The sequence below is a fragment of the Gadus chalcogrammus genome, chromosome 21 (genome assembly GCF_026213295.1).
Source record: "Gadus chalcogrammus isolate NIFS_2021 chromosome 21, NIFS_Gcha_1.0, whole genome shotgun sequence".
Lineage (NCBI taxonomy): Eukaryota > Metazoa > Chordata > Actinopteri > Gadiformes > Gadidae > Gadus > Gadus chalcogrammus.
The window spans coordinates 18316880-18332474 of NC_079432.1; the positions used below are offsets into that span (position 1 = coordinate 18316880).

Consider the following 15595-nt stretch of genomic DNA (forward strand, 5'->3'; position numbering starts at 1 on the left):
TCTACAAGCCACATTAATATTTTACCTACATTTTGGCTGGTGGCTGTTGCTAATGTTGACCCCAAGCCTGTTCAAAAGACAAGACAGTACACTAACAAATATCAATTTATTATATTTTTATTTCAAATAATTTTGAATTTAATTTTGGGGATGTTCTTCCGCCTGCCGTTCCATCCGACCCTGTGAAGAACAAATGAAAGAGAACACGTGAGTGCATTTATATTCATTTTACATTCAGTCAAATGTCATTGTACATTTAGTCAAAACTTAAATATGTTATGCCGAGGTTACGCTAGACTCGAGCGTGAGCACGTTCTAGATAGCAGCCCAAGTGGCTATGAAAGCTAAGCATTGCCGGATAATGTCTAATTAGCTAAGCATTGCCGGATAATGTCTAATTTAAGAAGACGGTAGACGGGGTCTGGCATGGCGGACGTTCCAGAGCCTTAACAACGTCAATATTCATCCTAGAAACACGAAGTCAAGCCAACTCACTTTGCACTACAGCTTCTGGAAATGCATTTTTATAGTTTTTATGTTATTTAATTTAAACTTTTTAGCATTTAGTTGATCAATGTATTAATCCTGCAGTGTATTTTACACCAATACCACACCGGGGATCATTAGCGTCATCATGCGCATGCCCAGAACCACTAGGTAGCAAAATCAGGAAGCAGAAATTGGCAGAACACGTGTTCGTCAAAAAGCTCTAGAATATTTAGTTGCAGGTAGATCTGTTCGGGATTTATTTGTTGTTGAGCGAACCTTGTATTGCAACGGAGATTTGTTAGTGAACGTGTTATCTCTGCTCTATAAGGTGTCGGCCGCCATCCCCTATTCACGTGCTTTTGTGTATTGGAGAACCTGCTCAGCAAGCTGCAGTCTGCAACTTCGGCGGGAGGTATGTAAGTATACAAAAAATATTCTCTAACGATGCATAGCTTTCTGAGATATATATATAAAGCTTCATTGGTTGACTGGCTAACTACTAGTTAAAACGAACAGTGTTGGTATGGAAACGGTGGTGCTATTGTGTTTTCTCTGCAACAAGTTCTAGCTTGTTGCAGAAAGGTGTTTCGCCCAGAGTTGGTGTCGAGCCGCCTCAAAGGTTAGCCTTGTTTCGCTTGAAGAGTTGTAACCACGTCTTGTAAAAAAGCTTAAAGAGTAGGACATGGATCTGCATATCATTTTGTGGTGGTGTACAAAAATATGATAATTGTTCCCTAATAGTCAGCATGTTCGCATAATTTATCTGGAGGGATATCGATTGCATATGCCTCTCTCGTTTAAACTCGCCTTCAAACTTTTGGCGTGGGCTGAGGGGGCATGTTTCAAGACCTCTGCCATCAGAAGCTCCACCTCCTTCTCTTCCAGCCCCGGCTTCCATTTCATGATCGCCTCAGAGTCTGTAATTAGATTGAATTTGTGATCAAAAGTTAGGCATGTCACCAACACTCGGGGGGGCACATTCTCAAAAAGGTTTTTTCCTGAAATCTATTCATCTCTGTAGGATATTTTTGTGTGATAGTAAGTTGGAACTTGTTGCTTTGTGATTTCATTCATTAAAAATGAATGGGATTGTATGGATTCAGATGAAGTACACAGCTAATACATTTTGGTCTGAATAATAGAAAGAAAACTGATCAACTGTGAGGACAATAAAGATATAATTTTTTTTTAATAATTTTTTCTGCAATGATGCAAACCAAAACACGACAGTATAATTCATACACGTGTATATTAGTTATGCACTTCTTGCATCTGAATCCAGACAATTATGCAATATAGCATGAGTGAGAGTGGGGTTGGTAATGGATAGAACAACACCGGTGTTGTTCTGCCGTAGCCACAAGGACTTATACAACAACTCCACTGTCAGCTAATTAACTTTAAATTGTATTAAAATGTCAGAGTGGGGATGTCCGAGTGTTAGTGAAGACCCCCTGTGGCTCATGGACTGTATAACATAGTTGTGATGCAACAGGAGATATGTCTGAACAGTCTTTACACTTAGCCTCTATCTGTACCAGCTGCATGCCTCGGTCAATTGTAACTGCATGATGTGTACAGATGTGTGATGTCAAAATGACTTGCCCTATTTTAATTCCCCATCAGGTTTAATTCAAATCCAGTACTGTTGCATTTCAGCAAAAGCACAAGGGTGAAAGTCTTTGGTCCCCTTCAACTCCTGAGCAACAACAGCAGGTAATACATAAAAAATATACCAATGATAAAGGGCTTTCTGTTAAAGAAAGTACACTCAATATATGAATAAATAGATGTGATGCACTGAAAGCATTCCATTAACAACACATCCTACAATACAAAGACAAAAAAGCAGCCAGCTTGTCACGGTACCAAGGTCAGTGATAATGAGGATAGGGAGGGGCATTCGATTAAATTAACCACTTTTGTAACTGCCATATATACAGTACACTCGGATTGCATGATAGGAATATATATATTCAGATTAGAAATCGAATCGGATCAGAAGTGTCCATGTAAACGCGGCTAATCTAAATATAATTCTCTGATCGGAATAGAATTCCATGTGGAATAGAATAGGTGGTGTAGTCGGCTATAATCGACATGTATACTCTTATTCCGATTAGTTTGGGGTGGGTGCGGCTACTTTTTAACTTGGAGAGATGGCATCAGCAGTTGCAGTAGTTCGCAATTGGACCGTCTGTATTTCTCTGAACAACAATACGAATGGTAATTGTAAAAAGACACACCGTGTGTACAATATAGCCTAAAGTCACTTCACCATTATTCGTACATTTACCATTTTTTTTGTGAATTCTCTATTTTTAAGGTGCTCCTCGAGTTCCTGTAGTTCGGCCTGAGTTTGCGCCTGCAGTAACTCGACACTAGCTTCCCCAGGGTCCCCATGTCGATTTGCCCGTAGCAATAATAGAGCCTCTCTCTGATTCTGCTCAACGGTCTCAAGCTTTCGGAGCAGAAACTCCAATGTCGCTGTAAAAAAAATATGTTGAGATGAGAGGAGTGTATTTAGTAGAAGTTGGAGTCATTTGCATACAGTGCATTACAGTTCAATACATGTATTACCGTTGATATTCTTTGCCCAGATTGGTATGGTTTCTCTCTCTATTCGGTCACCTAAGTAATGTGTATAAAGCATAATGTGTAGGGTTAGTATAGACAGATGACTTTCATAACCTGTTGGGGTGGAGGAGGAAGGGAAGTCCTGAAATGTGGACCTTGTCCTGCCTTTTTCCCATTTTGTTTCTTTGTTCTCTTTTCACCTGAACAGAATCATATTAGCCGAAAGTAAATAACAGTGTTACATGTTTACACATTGTTTAGAATTGCTGCTTGCACTTTTAACACTAAGTTAATACAGTACACAAGGATGTGCAGATATACCGGTGTGAATACATTTTTGGGGTTTGACTATGATGCGCCTCCCTTTGTCCTCATTTCCTGTCTCCACACAGGACTTTGTCTCCGCCCTCTTGTTCCTCCTGACGGCCTGATCCCAATCATCTAAACAGTAAGGTGGGCCAAAACAATTAGAAATTACACTCTTTTAAATGTGTTGCATATCACCACTTGTTATTTGTCGCCCATTAACACACCTGTTGAGGGAAATATTTTTATTGGCCTTTTTAGCCAGGTTTTAGGATCGGGCAAATCTTTGTCCTTTGCCCTCTGTGTGGGCTTGTGGAGTGGCCAGTAGCTGCATGTCTTCTGAAATGGAAAACAAAATAGTTTTGCAGAACTTGCATAGAATTTTTGACATGATTGACATAAAGGTTTTTCGCATGTACTTGCATCTCCCTCTTTTATAATCCAATTACTGGCCACTATGCCAACAGTCCTTTCCCCCAAAAATTCGACGATGCTATACATTCTGTAATCAAGAACAGAGAGGTTGATTTAATACAGTAAAGAATTATTGTGTCTGTACAAGAAATTGCAATGATAATACACTGAGCAAATGACAACATACTGCAATGTCATGAAGAATGGCCATGAAGAGGATTTTTTCCCCTACAGGAATCTTGATTGCCTTTCTTTTGAGGTTGTCTTTTTGGATCCATCTCAAAACGGTGTCATTGTTCTTGTACTTCAGTACTCCGATTAATGTGGAGTCACAAGGGACACTGAAAAGTGGTTCTGGGTGCTGGTATACACGGCAAAGCTGGCTTCCATCCCTCTCCTCTATGACCTTGCAGCATTCGCGGCGATTCAAAATAAAAGAAGAATTGGACCTCTGCCTACCATGCTCCATTGGCTGTCCTGCGCATTCCTCAAGCCTTTTCACCACTTGTGACAGGGGGCATCTTCCACTCCTTACCATCCTCTTTATTTTCTTGAGACAATTTTCAAATTTAAAAGCGCTACAATTGTCCAATCCTCCAAAGGTCACGGCATCCTCCACAATGTGCAACATTGAGTGCACGTTGTAGACCAGAAACTGGTTACCATAAAGTTCTCGGCCTCTCTCAACAAAGAATCGGAGGAGATCAGCAGCATATCTCCAGTGTTGCTCGACCAATGCTGGACTTACAAGTATGTTCATTGCCACACTGAATGTCATGAAGTGGCTGAAAAATTCATCTTTAAGGACCCCCTTCAGCACAATCTTTCCTGTATATAACAAACTGCCTATGTTCCGTTGCCTTCCATCTCTCAAGCTCTTTAAGATCCCTCGGTTTGCGAGCGAAGCTGGAAGGGATGTGTGGACGGAGGTTGGTGAGCCTGCTGCTGACCTCTATTTGGGTTGCCGACATCTTCAGGCCCTTCACTCCTCTGCACCACATGAAGAGAAGCCTCTTCATTACACCCAAGCATGCCTGGTGCATGTAATCGATGGGAAATGCACTGATCATGTTTATGGGTAAATCCAAAAGCGGGGTGCTGCCATGATGATGCTCGCCCTGTGTCTGTTGGCGGAAGGATTCGTCACTACGAGCCACCACCTCTGTGTCTTGGTAAGTAACCTTCTCATACCACTCACCCCTCTGCACACACCGGTCACACCCATAATAGCCTGTGCAAAGTTTTACATTCTTCACAAAGGCCTTTGCAGGAGCATCGCACACAAAACATAGAATGTTGAATTTTATTGTTTTGTTCCTATGTTGCAGGCCACTGGACAGGAGGTTGTTGACATCCATCACCATGTCTTCCAGGAATTCCAGATTCTGTGGCTTCGAACCTCCACAAGTCAGGGTGATAGGGAAGACTGACACTGGTTCTAAATGGACAGCACAAAGGATGGGCCACATTGTTCTTCCTGAGCTCTTAAACAGAGGTAGCCCATCTACGTTGAAGGAAAGGTCAACACAGTCAGGGACCTGGTCTGCTGAGTATCTCAATAGAGTCTGTTGCAATTTGTCCTTGATAGGAAAATGGACATACTCCATACCAGACTTTGAAGTGATCCTGACCTCCCTGGGTGTCTTCAGGAGTGTCCTGGTGGTGGAAGGCAGGTCAGTGTGTCCGTGACCTCTCAAAACTTTCAAAAGGTCATCAACAGCATTGTGTTTCACCTGAAACTGGCAAGCCCAGCTAGCGAGGTCAGATGCGAGCGATGCCGGACGCTGGTCGGACGCCTCCAGGTCATCCCCAAAAACCTCTTCCTCCTCATCATCAGAGGGATCAACATCCATCCAGTCATCGAGGTCATCCTCCAAAGCAGAACGATCCTCAAATGACTCATCCAAGTCCAAGGAGTTGTCCATGTCACCAACAGGCGCAAGAACACCGGATGGACTGCTGGACAAGCTGGCATCAGCCACATGGTGTTCTGTGACACAAACACTGGCAGTGCTTTCAGCTATCTTATTCATCACTTGTTTAGCAGATCTCCATGAACGGAGGTACTGCCTTGCCCGTAACTGTTTTTCCTCACTCATCCTGTGAAATAAAATGTTTCACATTTTAACGTGTGATTGAGGTTTCAATACAATCTAGCCATAAACTGTCTTATAGCAGGCTTCAGAACAAAGATTTGTGATGCAAATGCGGGCTTCAGACCAAAGATTTGCGATGAAAATACATGCAACAGGGTTCACACCCATGCAACTTCTATCAACATCACCACCGTTTCCATAACGACACCTTTACTATACCACTGGTTTTTACTCACTAGCTTGCTGGTAACGTTAACCAATAAAGCTGTAGCATACTTGTTACGCGACTGATGTTTTTGCAAACAGTAGCGTTCCTTACGCAAAGTGGATAATTATTTTCTCCTACTCTCCTAATAATATCGTGAAGCCTCTGCTGGCCTTGACTGACAAGAGTGGCAAGACGTCATCAGCACTGAAGTAAAAGTGTTCTAAAACCTTGTAACTGCAATTCAACTGTCTTATGACGACTTGCAACGTTCAATTCACACTGCTGCAACTTCTATCTACAACGGTTTTGTTACGTTGCATTGTGAATCTTTGTTCTGAATTGGCTTTTTAAGGCTGACAAGGCTTTATACACATACCTGACAAGAATGAGGTCAACGGGGACTGGAGGGAATGATCTATGATGCAAAAAGAAATGCATAGGAAATTAATGTAATTGTGTTAAACTTTTAAACAGTACAGTTCATGATACATATACAGTGTGAAACAGTACAGGACTAGGCCTAGGTTTTGTGCAGGTAAAGAAGAAGATGGGAATGTGTAAATTCATCTTAAATCAAAACTGAAAGGTCCTACAAAACATTGGGCCAGGTGGTTTAATGGCACCATATTCCGGATTTGCATGACCTTTATATTGCAATTGCAAATTGCATCTCTAGTTCAGGATTACTATTATTAGCCTATTATAGTGATTGGTGGATTTCTTTAAAATTGACTGACAAGTGATCTCTGGTCGATTTTTATTTAATTTTTTAGAACTTGACGTCACACAAGCGTCAATCGAGTACTCGTTCATATTTCCTCCTAGACTGGTCTGGGTATGATATATTCTTTCGTAGGATAAGTCCCGGATTCTCGCCTCTGATTGGTAAGAAGGGCTCTCCTTTAAATCGTGATTCGATTAGTCCTAGCTGTTTGCGGGAGTTTATGGTAAGGATTAGGGGTTAACCCATTTGAACTACGCCAGTTGATCGCGCTGATTGAAGAAATTGACGGCAGCCTCCCCAGACCGACGCACAATCTACGATTGCCAGGCTAATTTCCTCCTATTCCCGCCAACACTTCACGGTGGGAACCCAGACCTACTGATACGTGGTTGTTTTCGCTTGAAATCCTCAATAAGGTAAATTAAGATTACCATTGGTGGCATTTAGTCTGCTCTGCAGACAGAGGGACACATAGCTAACCAAATGCTTATGAACTTCTTGCAGTTTGGTACAACACCTTCTGCCAACTGCTACCTTGCTAGATTTCGCTACCTACTTCGGCGCATCCGCATGACATGCGTAAAATTGTAAAATACACATACTATACCCCTGAAATCTCCAATAAAGACATTTTAATACAGCATACAATTATGCTCCCCATATTCTTATGTGTCAGGTAGCGTATTTCATCTGTAGACCAACTGCCTCTATCAAACGATGCTCCCACTACAGAATCACGTTATTGTACACCACTAACCCCATGTACACTGTAAGAATATGGGGAGCATAATTTGATACTGTATTATTATAACGTCTTTATTGGAGATTTCAGGGGTACTGTATGTGTATTTTACACCAATACCACAACGCGGAATCAATAGCGTTATCATGCGCATGCGCAGAACAGTCCAGGAAGCACAATATGATCGGTAGCAGAAATTGGCAGAACACCCTGCTTGACGGAGTAGAAGAAGACATGGCGAGGAACGGAAAGCTACGGTATGTAGATATCCTTTGCTTAGACAAAGCTGTTTTTTCGCGCCTTGTGGTACTAGCACTACCATTGCAAGCTCGTGCAACTGCATTATAGTTAAAACAAATAAATGCAACGTTACGACTGCACGCGACAGAGGCGAGTGCCTCTGCCTCTTTGTTGATTCCCGCCCGATTTCGTCGATATTAGCAAGTTGTGGTCATTGCACATCCAAAAGGCAAGCAAAATTAACGCCATCTTAAAACTGTTAAAGCCCGTTAAATCATAATTTACCCTGAATGACAGGATAAATGTGACATCAAGTTACAGAGGCTACAGCTGGCTCACAATGGCATTTTATAGCAATGCCGATAGCCCCATCGGCCTGTTAAGTTGGCTAAGTAGCCTGCTAAAGTTTACACTATTCTTGCTGTCTTCATCATACTTCGTGGTGTTGACTTAAACAATTACTACACTTGAGTATTAAGTGTAATTTGCCTCTGCCTATAAGCACATATCATTTGAGTAACATTAGTGTTGAACTAGCTAGTTCATTAGCCATTAGCACCGCCTAGCTAACGCCTGGATATCGTTGTCATGGTAGTACTATAGCTAATTTAAGATTTCGCGAATGTCATCGTTATCAGAATGGTCTATACTACTAACATTAAAAATATAAACATTGGAAATAAATAGCTACTTCAAATTAACTTACCTTACCTAATAATTCTAGTAATAATATATTTTCGAAATTCTTCTGTATTCTTCTGTATTCTATCTCTTTTCTCTCCTGTCTCAAAACCCACAAAGACAAATTTGGAAGTACAGGGTATTTAACCGTCTTTATTGCACGAGACCTCTAACTTTGGAAGTACTGGGTTTAACTGTCTTTATCGCACGAGACCTTTAATGCCTGGTTCTATAAACGCCATCACATTCGCGGGGGCAGTATGGCCCCCTTGCCAGCGGTACTTTTTGCACAACTCATAATTTGTTGTGTAATCTACGGCTGTTCTAACAACAGCAATACAAAATCATCACTTAGTTTTTATGGCATACCAACCAACAGTGAGTAAACGGGAAGGGACAGAACCTGAGGATTTGAGCCAGCTTTGTTTCAACCTTGTTTCTGTTCCAGTGTTCCTTTTGCGTCACGTTGTGTGATGATAATATATAATAATATACAAACCCAAGTATTTGGGTTTATAATACAGTAGGCCTATATAATAAATGATGGGGTCCTTCAGATGAGATTTAAAAGTATCGAGATATATATGGTATTTTGTGAATAAAAAATCCCTCATCGCACAGCCCTACCAACATGTGCCCTTCTGTGGATTAATTGGTTGTAAAACAGGGAACGAAAAAGCTTGAACTGATAGCAAGATCCAGTATGAAATTAAAGTTTTAATTTCAGACATGTTAGATATCAGCCTTTAAGGCATTCTGTTATTCAATTTCATTTTAGTTCAATTCAACCACACAGAATAGACCATCATATTGCAATGTACTGTGTAAATGCAAAAAAACAAATACAAATATTAAAATAAAACGTTGACATTGAGATTCTTATTTCATGGTGTCATAAATTATAACAATAGAATTACAACAAAACAACAAACTGTAAAAGAAAGTGTGGAAATGGCGCCATCGAAAATCTTTTTTTCTTTTTTCAATTTTTTATATTTTAAAGCAAAATAAGATTTAGGTAAGCATAGACATCGAAAAGGAAAGCTTGCATTAACAATGTTTGGTCTCCTCTTTGCCAAGTATTGCAGAGGGCAGCATGGAGATTACTTCGTCCCTTCTCAGATCTTGTGCAGCTGTGAGCTACAGGCATAAAATCAAGACCGATTTGGTCAAACTCAGTAAACTAGAACAATTGTTCTTGTATAGCTGTCCTCACACACTTTTTCATTTCGCTTGATATGTTATTCAACTACTCCTCGTGTGTGTGTGTGTGTGTGTGTGTGTGTGTGTGTGTGTGTGTGTGTGTGTGTGTGTGTGTGTGTGTGTGTGTGTACAGAAAGTATTAAATTAGTACCTTTTTTATTTTTCCAGGGACCGAACTGAAGACGCTGGGATCCACCATTTAAGAGACATCCGGAAACAACAGGACATCTTCACAACCCTGACTCGGCAGCGACGGTTGAGCCAGCCTCTCTGCAGCTTAAGGACAACTTCAGCTTGATCGAAAACTGGGGGGCAATTTGTATAATAATAGGATAATCTGGTGTTTTAAGGTTTATTAGTCGGCGGTTTAATTAATGTATCAAAGCAACACAGCACTCGTGATCGTGGGGTGGCTATCTGGGCCACTCGGCATCAGAACCTCGAGTTTGCAGCCTCAACAAAACACCCGTGATTATATCATTGCCCAACCCCACTCTCACTCACACAATTTCAAATTGCATTGATGACCTTATTTCAGCCTTGGTTACCGAATACTAAGATTAAACTCAGGTTGATTGTCAGTTCAGTCTTATCCTGTGGGTCAGGCACTGCATGCTGTTATTTTCTTGTAACTTAAAATTGCACTAGACAGCATTAATATTAGTTTGGATTGGATTCTGATTAGCAGTCACTGTTTTAGCTATACTCTCCACGGCCTTTATGCTCTGTCCTGGTTGACCAATGCAAACCTTCAATGTGGTTTGTTCACTTGAATCCGTGAAACGCATGAATTTTACTTCAAATGTTTTGTTAATAGAAAGAATTGTCGTGATTTGGTCCCTGTATATGCATTTGAAATAAATGATTCATCAATTCAGTATCTGAATATATTTCATTTCTATTTTTCAACAGGGTCAGAGTTTGTGGAAATGAGAATTGTTATGTAGTTCTGGATGGTCAACATGGTTGAGCACAAATATTTGTTGTGGGAATTGAGTCATCACTAAATAGTAAATAAACAATAAAAGTGGTGACATTTTCTGATTTAACCTAATATTTGTGTTGGACACAAACAGCCAGTGTAATTCTGAAGTTTGACATCACGGTAAGTAAATGACCACACCACTACGTAGCCGTGACATTACTTGCGTTACCAAGTGGCAACGTTAGCAAATGACCACACCACTACGTCGCGGCAACGTTATTCACGGTACCAAGCGGCAACGTTAGCAAATGACCACACCACTATGTCACGGCAACGTTATTAACAGTACCAAGCGGCAACGTTAGCAAATTACCACACCACTACGTTGTGGCAACGTCACTCACGCTACAAAGTGGCAACGTTAGCAAATGACCACACCACTACGTCGCGGCAACGTTATTAACAGTACCAAGTGGCAACGTGAGCAAATGACCACACCACTACGTTGTGGCAACGTCACTCACGCTACCAAGTGGCAACGTTAGCAAATGACCACACCACTACGTCGCGGCAACGTTATTAACAGTACCAAGTGGCAACGTTAGCAAAGGACCACACCACTACGTTGTGGCAACGTCACTCACGCTACCAAGTGGCAACGTTAGCAAAATTACCAAGCCACTACGTCGCGGCAATGTTATTTGTTTACTTTATGGCAACTTCCTGTAGGCAACGTCATGGCGATGTTGCCACAACGTTGCCAGGAGGTAATGTTGCCATGACCAAATGGCGACGTATAGGCAACGTTGCCGTATGGTCGTGTGTTAGCTGGGATCTCTCCTCTTTACTCTATTACTCTATTACTTCTATTCTATTTCCTCCTACTTCCCTCCGAGTGAGGAGTTGTATAGTGTGATGGCATGAGGGACAAAGGAGTTCTTTGGTCTGTTGGTCCTAACTTTGGGAAGGAGCAGCCTTCCACTGAACAGGCTCCTCTGGTTGCTGATGACAGTGTGCAAGGGGTGGCTGGCATTGTCAATAATGTCCAGCAGTTTGTCCAGTGTCCTCCTCTCTGCCACCGTCACCAGTGGTTCCAGCTTCATGCCGACCACAGAGCCAGCCCGCCTGATCAGTTTATCCAGTCTGGAGGTGTCCCTCTTGTTTATGTTGCCTCCCCAGCACACCACAGTGTAGAAGAGGATGCTGGCAACCACAGACTGATAAAACATCCACAGCAATTTGCTGCAGATGTTGAATGACCGCAATCTCCTCACGAAGTACAACCTGCTTTGTGTCTTCCCATACAGGTAGCTGCTGTGTGTGTTTTCCAGTCCAGTTTGTTATCCAGCCAGACCCCGAGGTATTTGTAGGAATTCACAGCCTCCACCTCAGCTCCGTCTAGCAGGACTGGTCTCGGACTTGGTCTGGATCTTCCAAAGTCAATGACCAGCTCTTTTGTCTTAGAGGTGTTGAGCTGTAGCCGGTTAGTGTGGCACCAGAGAGCAAAGTCCCCCACCAGACTCCGATACTCCTCCTCTCTGTCACCCCTAATACACCCAACGATGGCTGTGTCATCGGCGTACTTCTGTAGATGACATAGCTCAGAGTTGTAGCAAAAGTCTGATGTGTACAGAGTGAAGAGAAGAGGGGCCAGCACTGTACCCTGGGGGGCTCCAGTGCTGCTGACCACAGTGTCAGACGTGATGTCCTTCTGCCTGACGTATTGTGGCCTGTCAGTGAGGTAATCATCAATCCAGTCCACCAGATAGGGTTCCACTCCCATCCTGTTCAGTTTGTCGTGAAGCATAGGGGGCTGGATGGTGTTAAAGGCACTGGAGAAGTCCAAGAAGAGAATCCTCACTGTGCCGCTTCCCTTATCCAGATGGGAGTGGACTCGGTGTAGCATGTAGAGGATGGCATCCTCCACACCAACATCTGGCTGGTACGCGAACTGCAGGCGGTCCTGGACGTGTTGTACCTGGGGTCTGAGGAGGTTGAGGATGAGCCGCTCCAACGTCTTCATCAGGTGTGAAGTGAGTGCCACCGGTCGGAAGTCATTCAGCTCGCTGGTCCTGTTCTTCTTCAGAACCGGAACGATGCAGGATGTCTTCCAGATCGTGGGCACTCTCCCTAGCCGCAGGCTAAGGTTGAAGATCCGTTGTAGCGGCTCTCCCAGTTCTGCAGCGCAGGTCTTCAGCAGTCTCGGACACACTTTGTCTGGTCCTGCTGCTTTCCTGGGCTGGACCTTCCTCAGCTGTCCTCTGACCTGGTCTATGGTGATGTGAGGCGGGGATTGTGTTGAGGTGGGGGGGGGGGGGGGGGGATGTTGTGGTGTCTGGGGGGAGGTGTGTAGAGGGAAGAAGGAGAGATGGCTGTGGTGAGGGTGGTGGTGGTGGTGGGGGGGACGAGGGCTGGTTGAACCTGTTGAAGAAGTCATTCAGCTCGTTCGCCCTCTCCGTTGTCTGCATTGTCCCCCCTGTAGCTCTGGTCTTTGTGTTGTGACCTGTGATGGTCCTCACACCTTCCCAGACCTCCCTCATGTTGTTCTCCCTCAGCTTCTGCTCCACCTTTCTCCTATAGCTGTCCTTAGCTTCCCTCACACAGTGTTTCACCTCCTTCTGTGCTGCCTTCATGGCCTCCCTGTCCCTGCTCCTGAAGGCAGCCTTCTTCTTGTTGAGGACAGCCTTGACTTCCCGCGTTACCCATGGCTTGTTATTAGGGTAGCAGCGGACAGTCCTGACAGGGGAGACCACGTCTGCGCAGAAGTTGAGGTACTCTGTCAGACAGTGTGTCATCCCCTCTATGTCCTCACCATGCGGGTCGATCAACACATCCCATACTGTGGTGTCGAAACAGTCTCTCAGGGCACTTTCCATCTCAGGGGACCACCTCCTGATGGTGCAAGTTGTCACCGGCTGTCTTTGGACCAGTGGGATGTACAGTGGCTGTAGGTGAACCAGGTTGTGATCAGACTTCCCCAGTGGGGGGAGGGGAGTCGCTCTATATGCATCCCTCACATTAGCATAGAGGAGATCAATTGTCCTGTTGTTTCTGGTAGTACAGTCTACAACCTGGTGAAAAACTGCCAAAGTAGAATCCAAAGTTACGTGATTAAAGTCCCCAGAGATGATCATAAATGCCTCAGGGTGCTGTGTCTGCAGCCTTGCTGTGACGGAGTGTATCTTCTCACAGGCAGTGGCTGCGTCCGCTCTCGGAGGAATGTAAACACAGACGGTGATCACATGACTAAAATCCCTCGGCAGATAATATGGCCGCAGGCTAACAGCAAGCAGCTCGAGGTCCCGGCAACATGAGACGGTCTTTACGGAGATATGTCCTGGGTTACACCAGCGGTTGTTGACATACATGATGAGACTCCCACCTTTGCTTTTTCCGCTCGCTTTAGTGTCTCTGTCGGCTCTCACGGCAGTGAATCCCAGCAGGTCCACGTTAGCATCCGGTACAAGGTGGTTGAGCCATGTCTCCGTAAAGATGAACAAGCTGCTGTCACGGTAGATCCGTTGGTTGTTCAGCGCGGACAGCTCGTCGATCTTGTTCGGCAGCGAGTTCACATTCCCCATGATTACAGAGGGAATAGATGGTTTGTAGCGCCTACGATTATCCGCTAGCTCAGCCTTTATCTTAGCTCCAGCCTTGCAGCCCCTGGGTCTCCTCCTCAGCTCCGCTGGGATTGGGTGTCGTATTCCAGCCCGTCCGTTTGTTTGTTTGTTGTTGGTTTTGTCCGTTTGTTTGCAAAGCCAGTAGTTCCTCTCTTGAGTAAGTGAGAGAGCTGGCTCTTGGTTGCATTTTTAGAAAGAAATAGAATAGAAGTATCTATAGTATATAGTTTAGTATACTACAGTATATATATTAAACACTCAATAAGTAGAAAGAAGTTAAAAAACGGGAGAGCTACTGGAGAGGCAGCCGTCTCCCACAGCGCCATGGCAACGCGCTTTTGCACATGTTGAAAATTGTATGACCTTGTTGCACATAACCAAAAAGTATTAGCTTAGGATTTCTATGGATACTTTTGTTTGTGTGCTGTTTGACCATATGATTGTATGATAACAAGGATATATGTTCATTGTTGTATTGTTAATATGACTTGTATTACCTATGCGACCCATCAGGGCGAATGCCGTTACAGTGTTATGGTAATCCGTGGTGGTTTTTACTAGGTAAAAACCGAGTTTTCCCACTCGGTTGGTGGTGTTGATGATTTATAATAATAATAATGATGCATTGAATTTATATAGCGCTTTTTCCTAGACACTCAAAGACGCTTTACATTGAAGGGGGGGACCTCACTCACCACCACCAGTGTGTAGCACCCACTAGGGGTGATGCACGGCAGCCAATCTGCGCCAGAACGCTCACCACACACCAGCTCGAGGTGGAGGGTGAGGGAATTAATGAGTCAGCCAATTATACAGGGGGATGATTAGGGGGCCAGATTGAATGAGCCTGGTTGGGCCAGGACACCGGGGGAACCCCTACTCTTTGCGATAAGTGCCCTGGGATCTTTTTATGACCTCAGTGAGTCAGGACCTCGGTTTTACGTCTCCTCCGAAGGACGGCAAAAAATAAATCACTTAATAATAACACGTGCGCTTGATAAACATAGAGGCACACTCAGAAATTAAATGCTAGTTTCCCTTCCGATGTTACAGATATAAAACCACACCCGTCAATAAAGCATTCAGCAAAGTCCTCAGCACCATATTTAAAGATCAAACCGACATTTCTCCTGACAACAGATTCAAACAAATCCCACACATTAACCTTTTTCCCCTCAAAATGAGCAAGATTCCTTCTTGACATAATAGCATACCTTACGTGGCTTAACACAAAATTAAACAAACGAACATTAACACCTTTCCTTTTCCCATTTACTCCAAACAACCACATTTTGTTCCATTCATATGCCTTTACAAAACCCTTTTCCCAGTTTTTAAACAGCATATCTTTTAACTTCAAAACAAAACTA

At 43.4% G+C, this 15595-nt stretch overlaps 1 protein-coding gene across 1 annotated transcript; it reads right to left on the reverse strand.

The window, feature by feature from the left end:
* Window positions 1–3397: 3397 nt before the first annotated feature.
* Window positions 3398–9861, reverse strand: LOC130374342 (uncharacterized). Its single transcript, XM_056581059.1, has 2 exons — window positions 8503–9861; window positions 3398–6505 (listed from the first exon to the last, which is right to left on the reverse strand). The coding sequence occupies exon 2, from the start codon at window positions 5883–5885 to the stop codon at window positions 4587–4589; it is 1299 nt and encodes a 432-aa protein (XP_056437034.1). The 5' UTR covers window positions 5886–6505; window positions 8503–9861; the 3' UTR covers window positions 3398–4586.
* Between the last annotated feature and the right edge of the window lie 5734 nt (window positions 9862–15595).

Bases quoted from the DNA above. Each gene is read 5' to 3' on its own strand.
- LOC130374342 (XM_056581059.1), bottom strand. From the start codon at position 5,885: ATGAGTGAGGAAAAACAGTTACGGGCAAGGCAGTACCTCCGTTCATGG.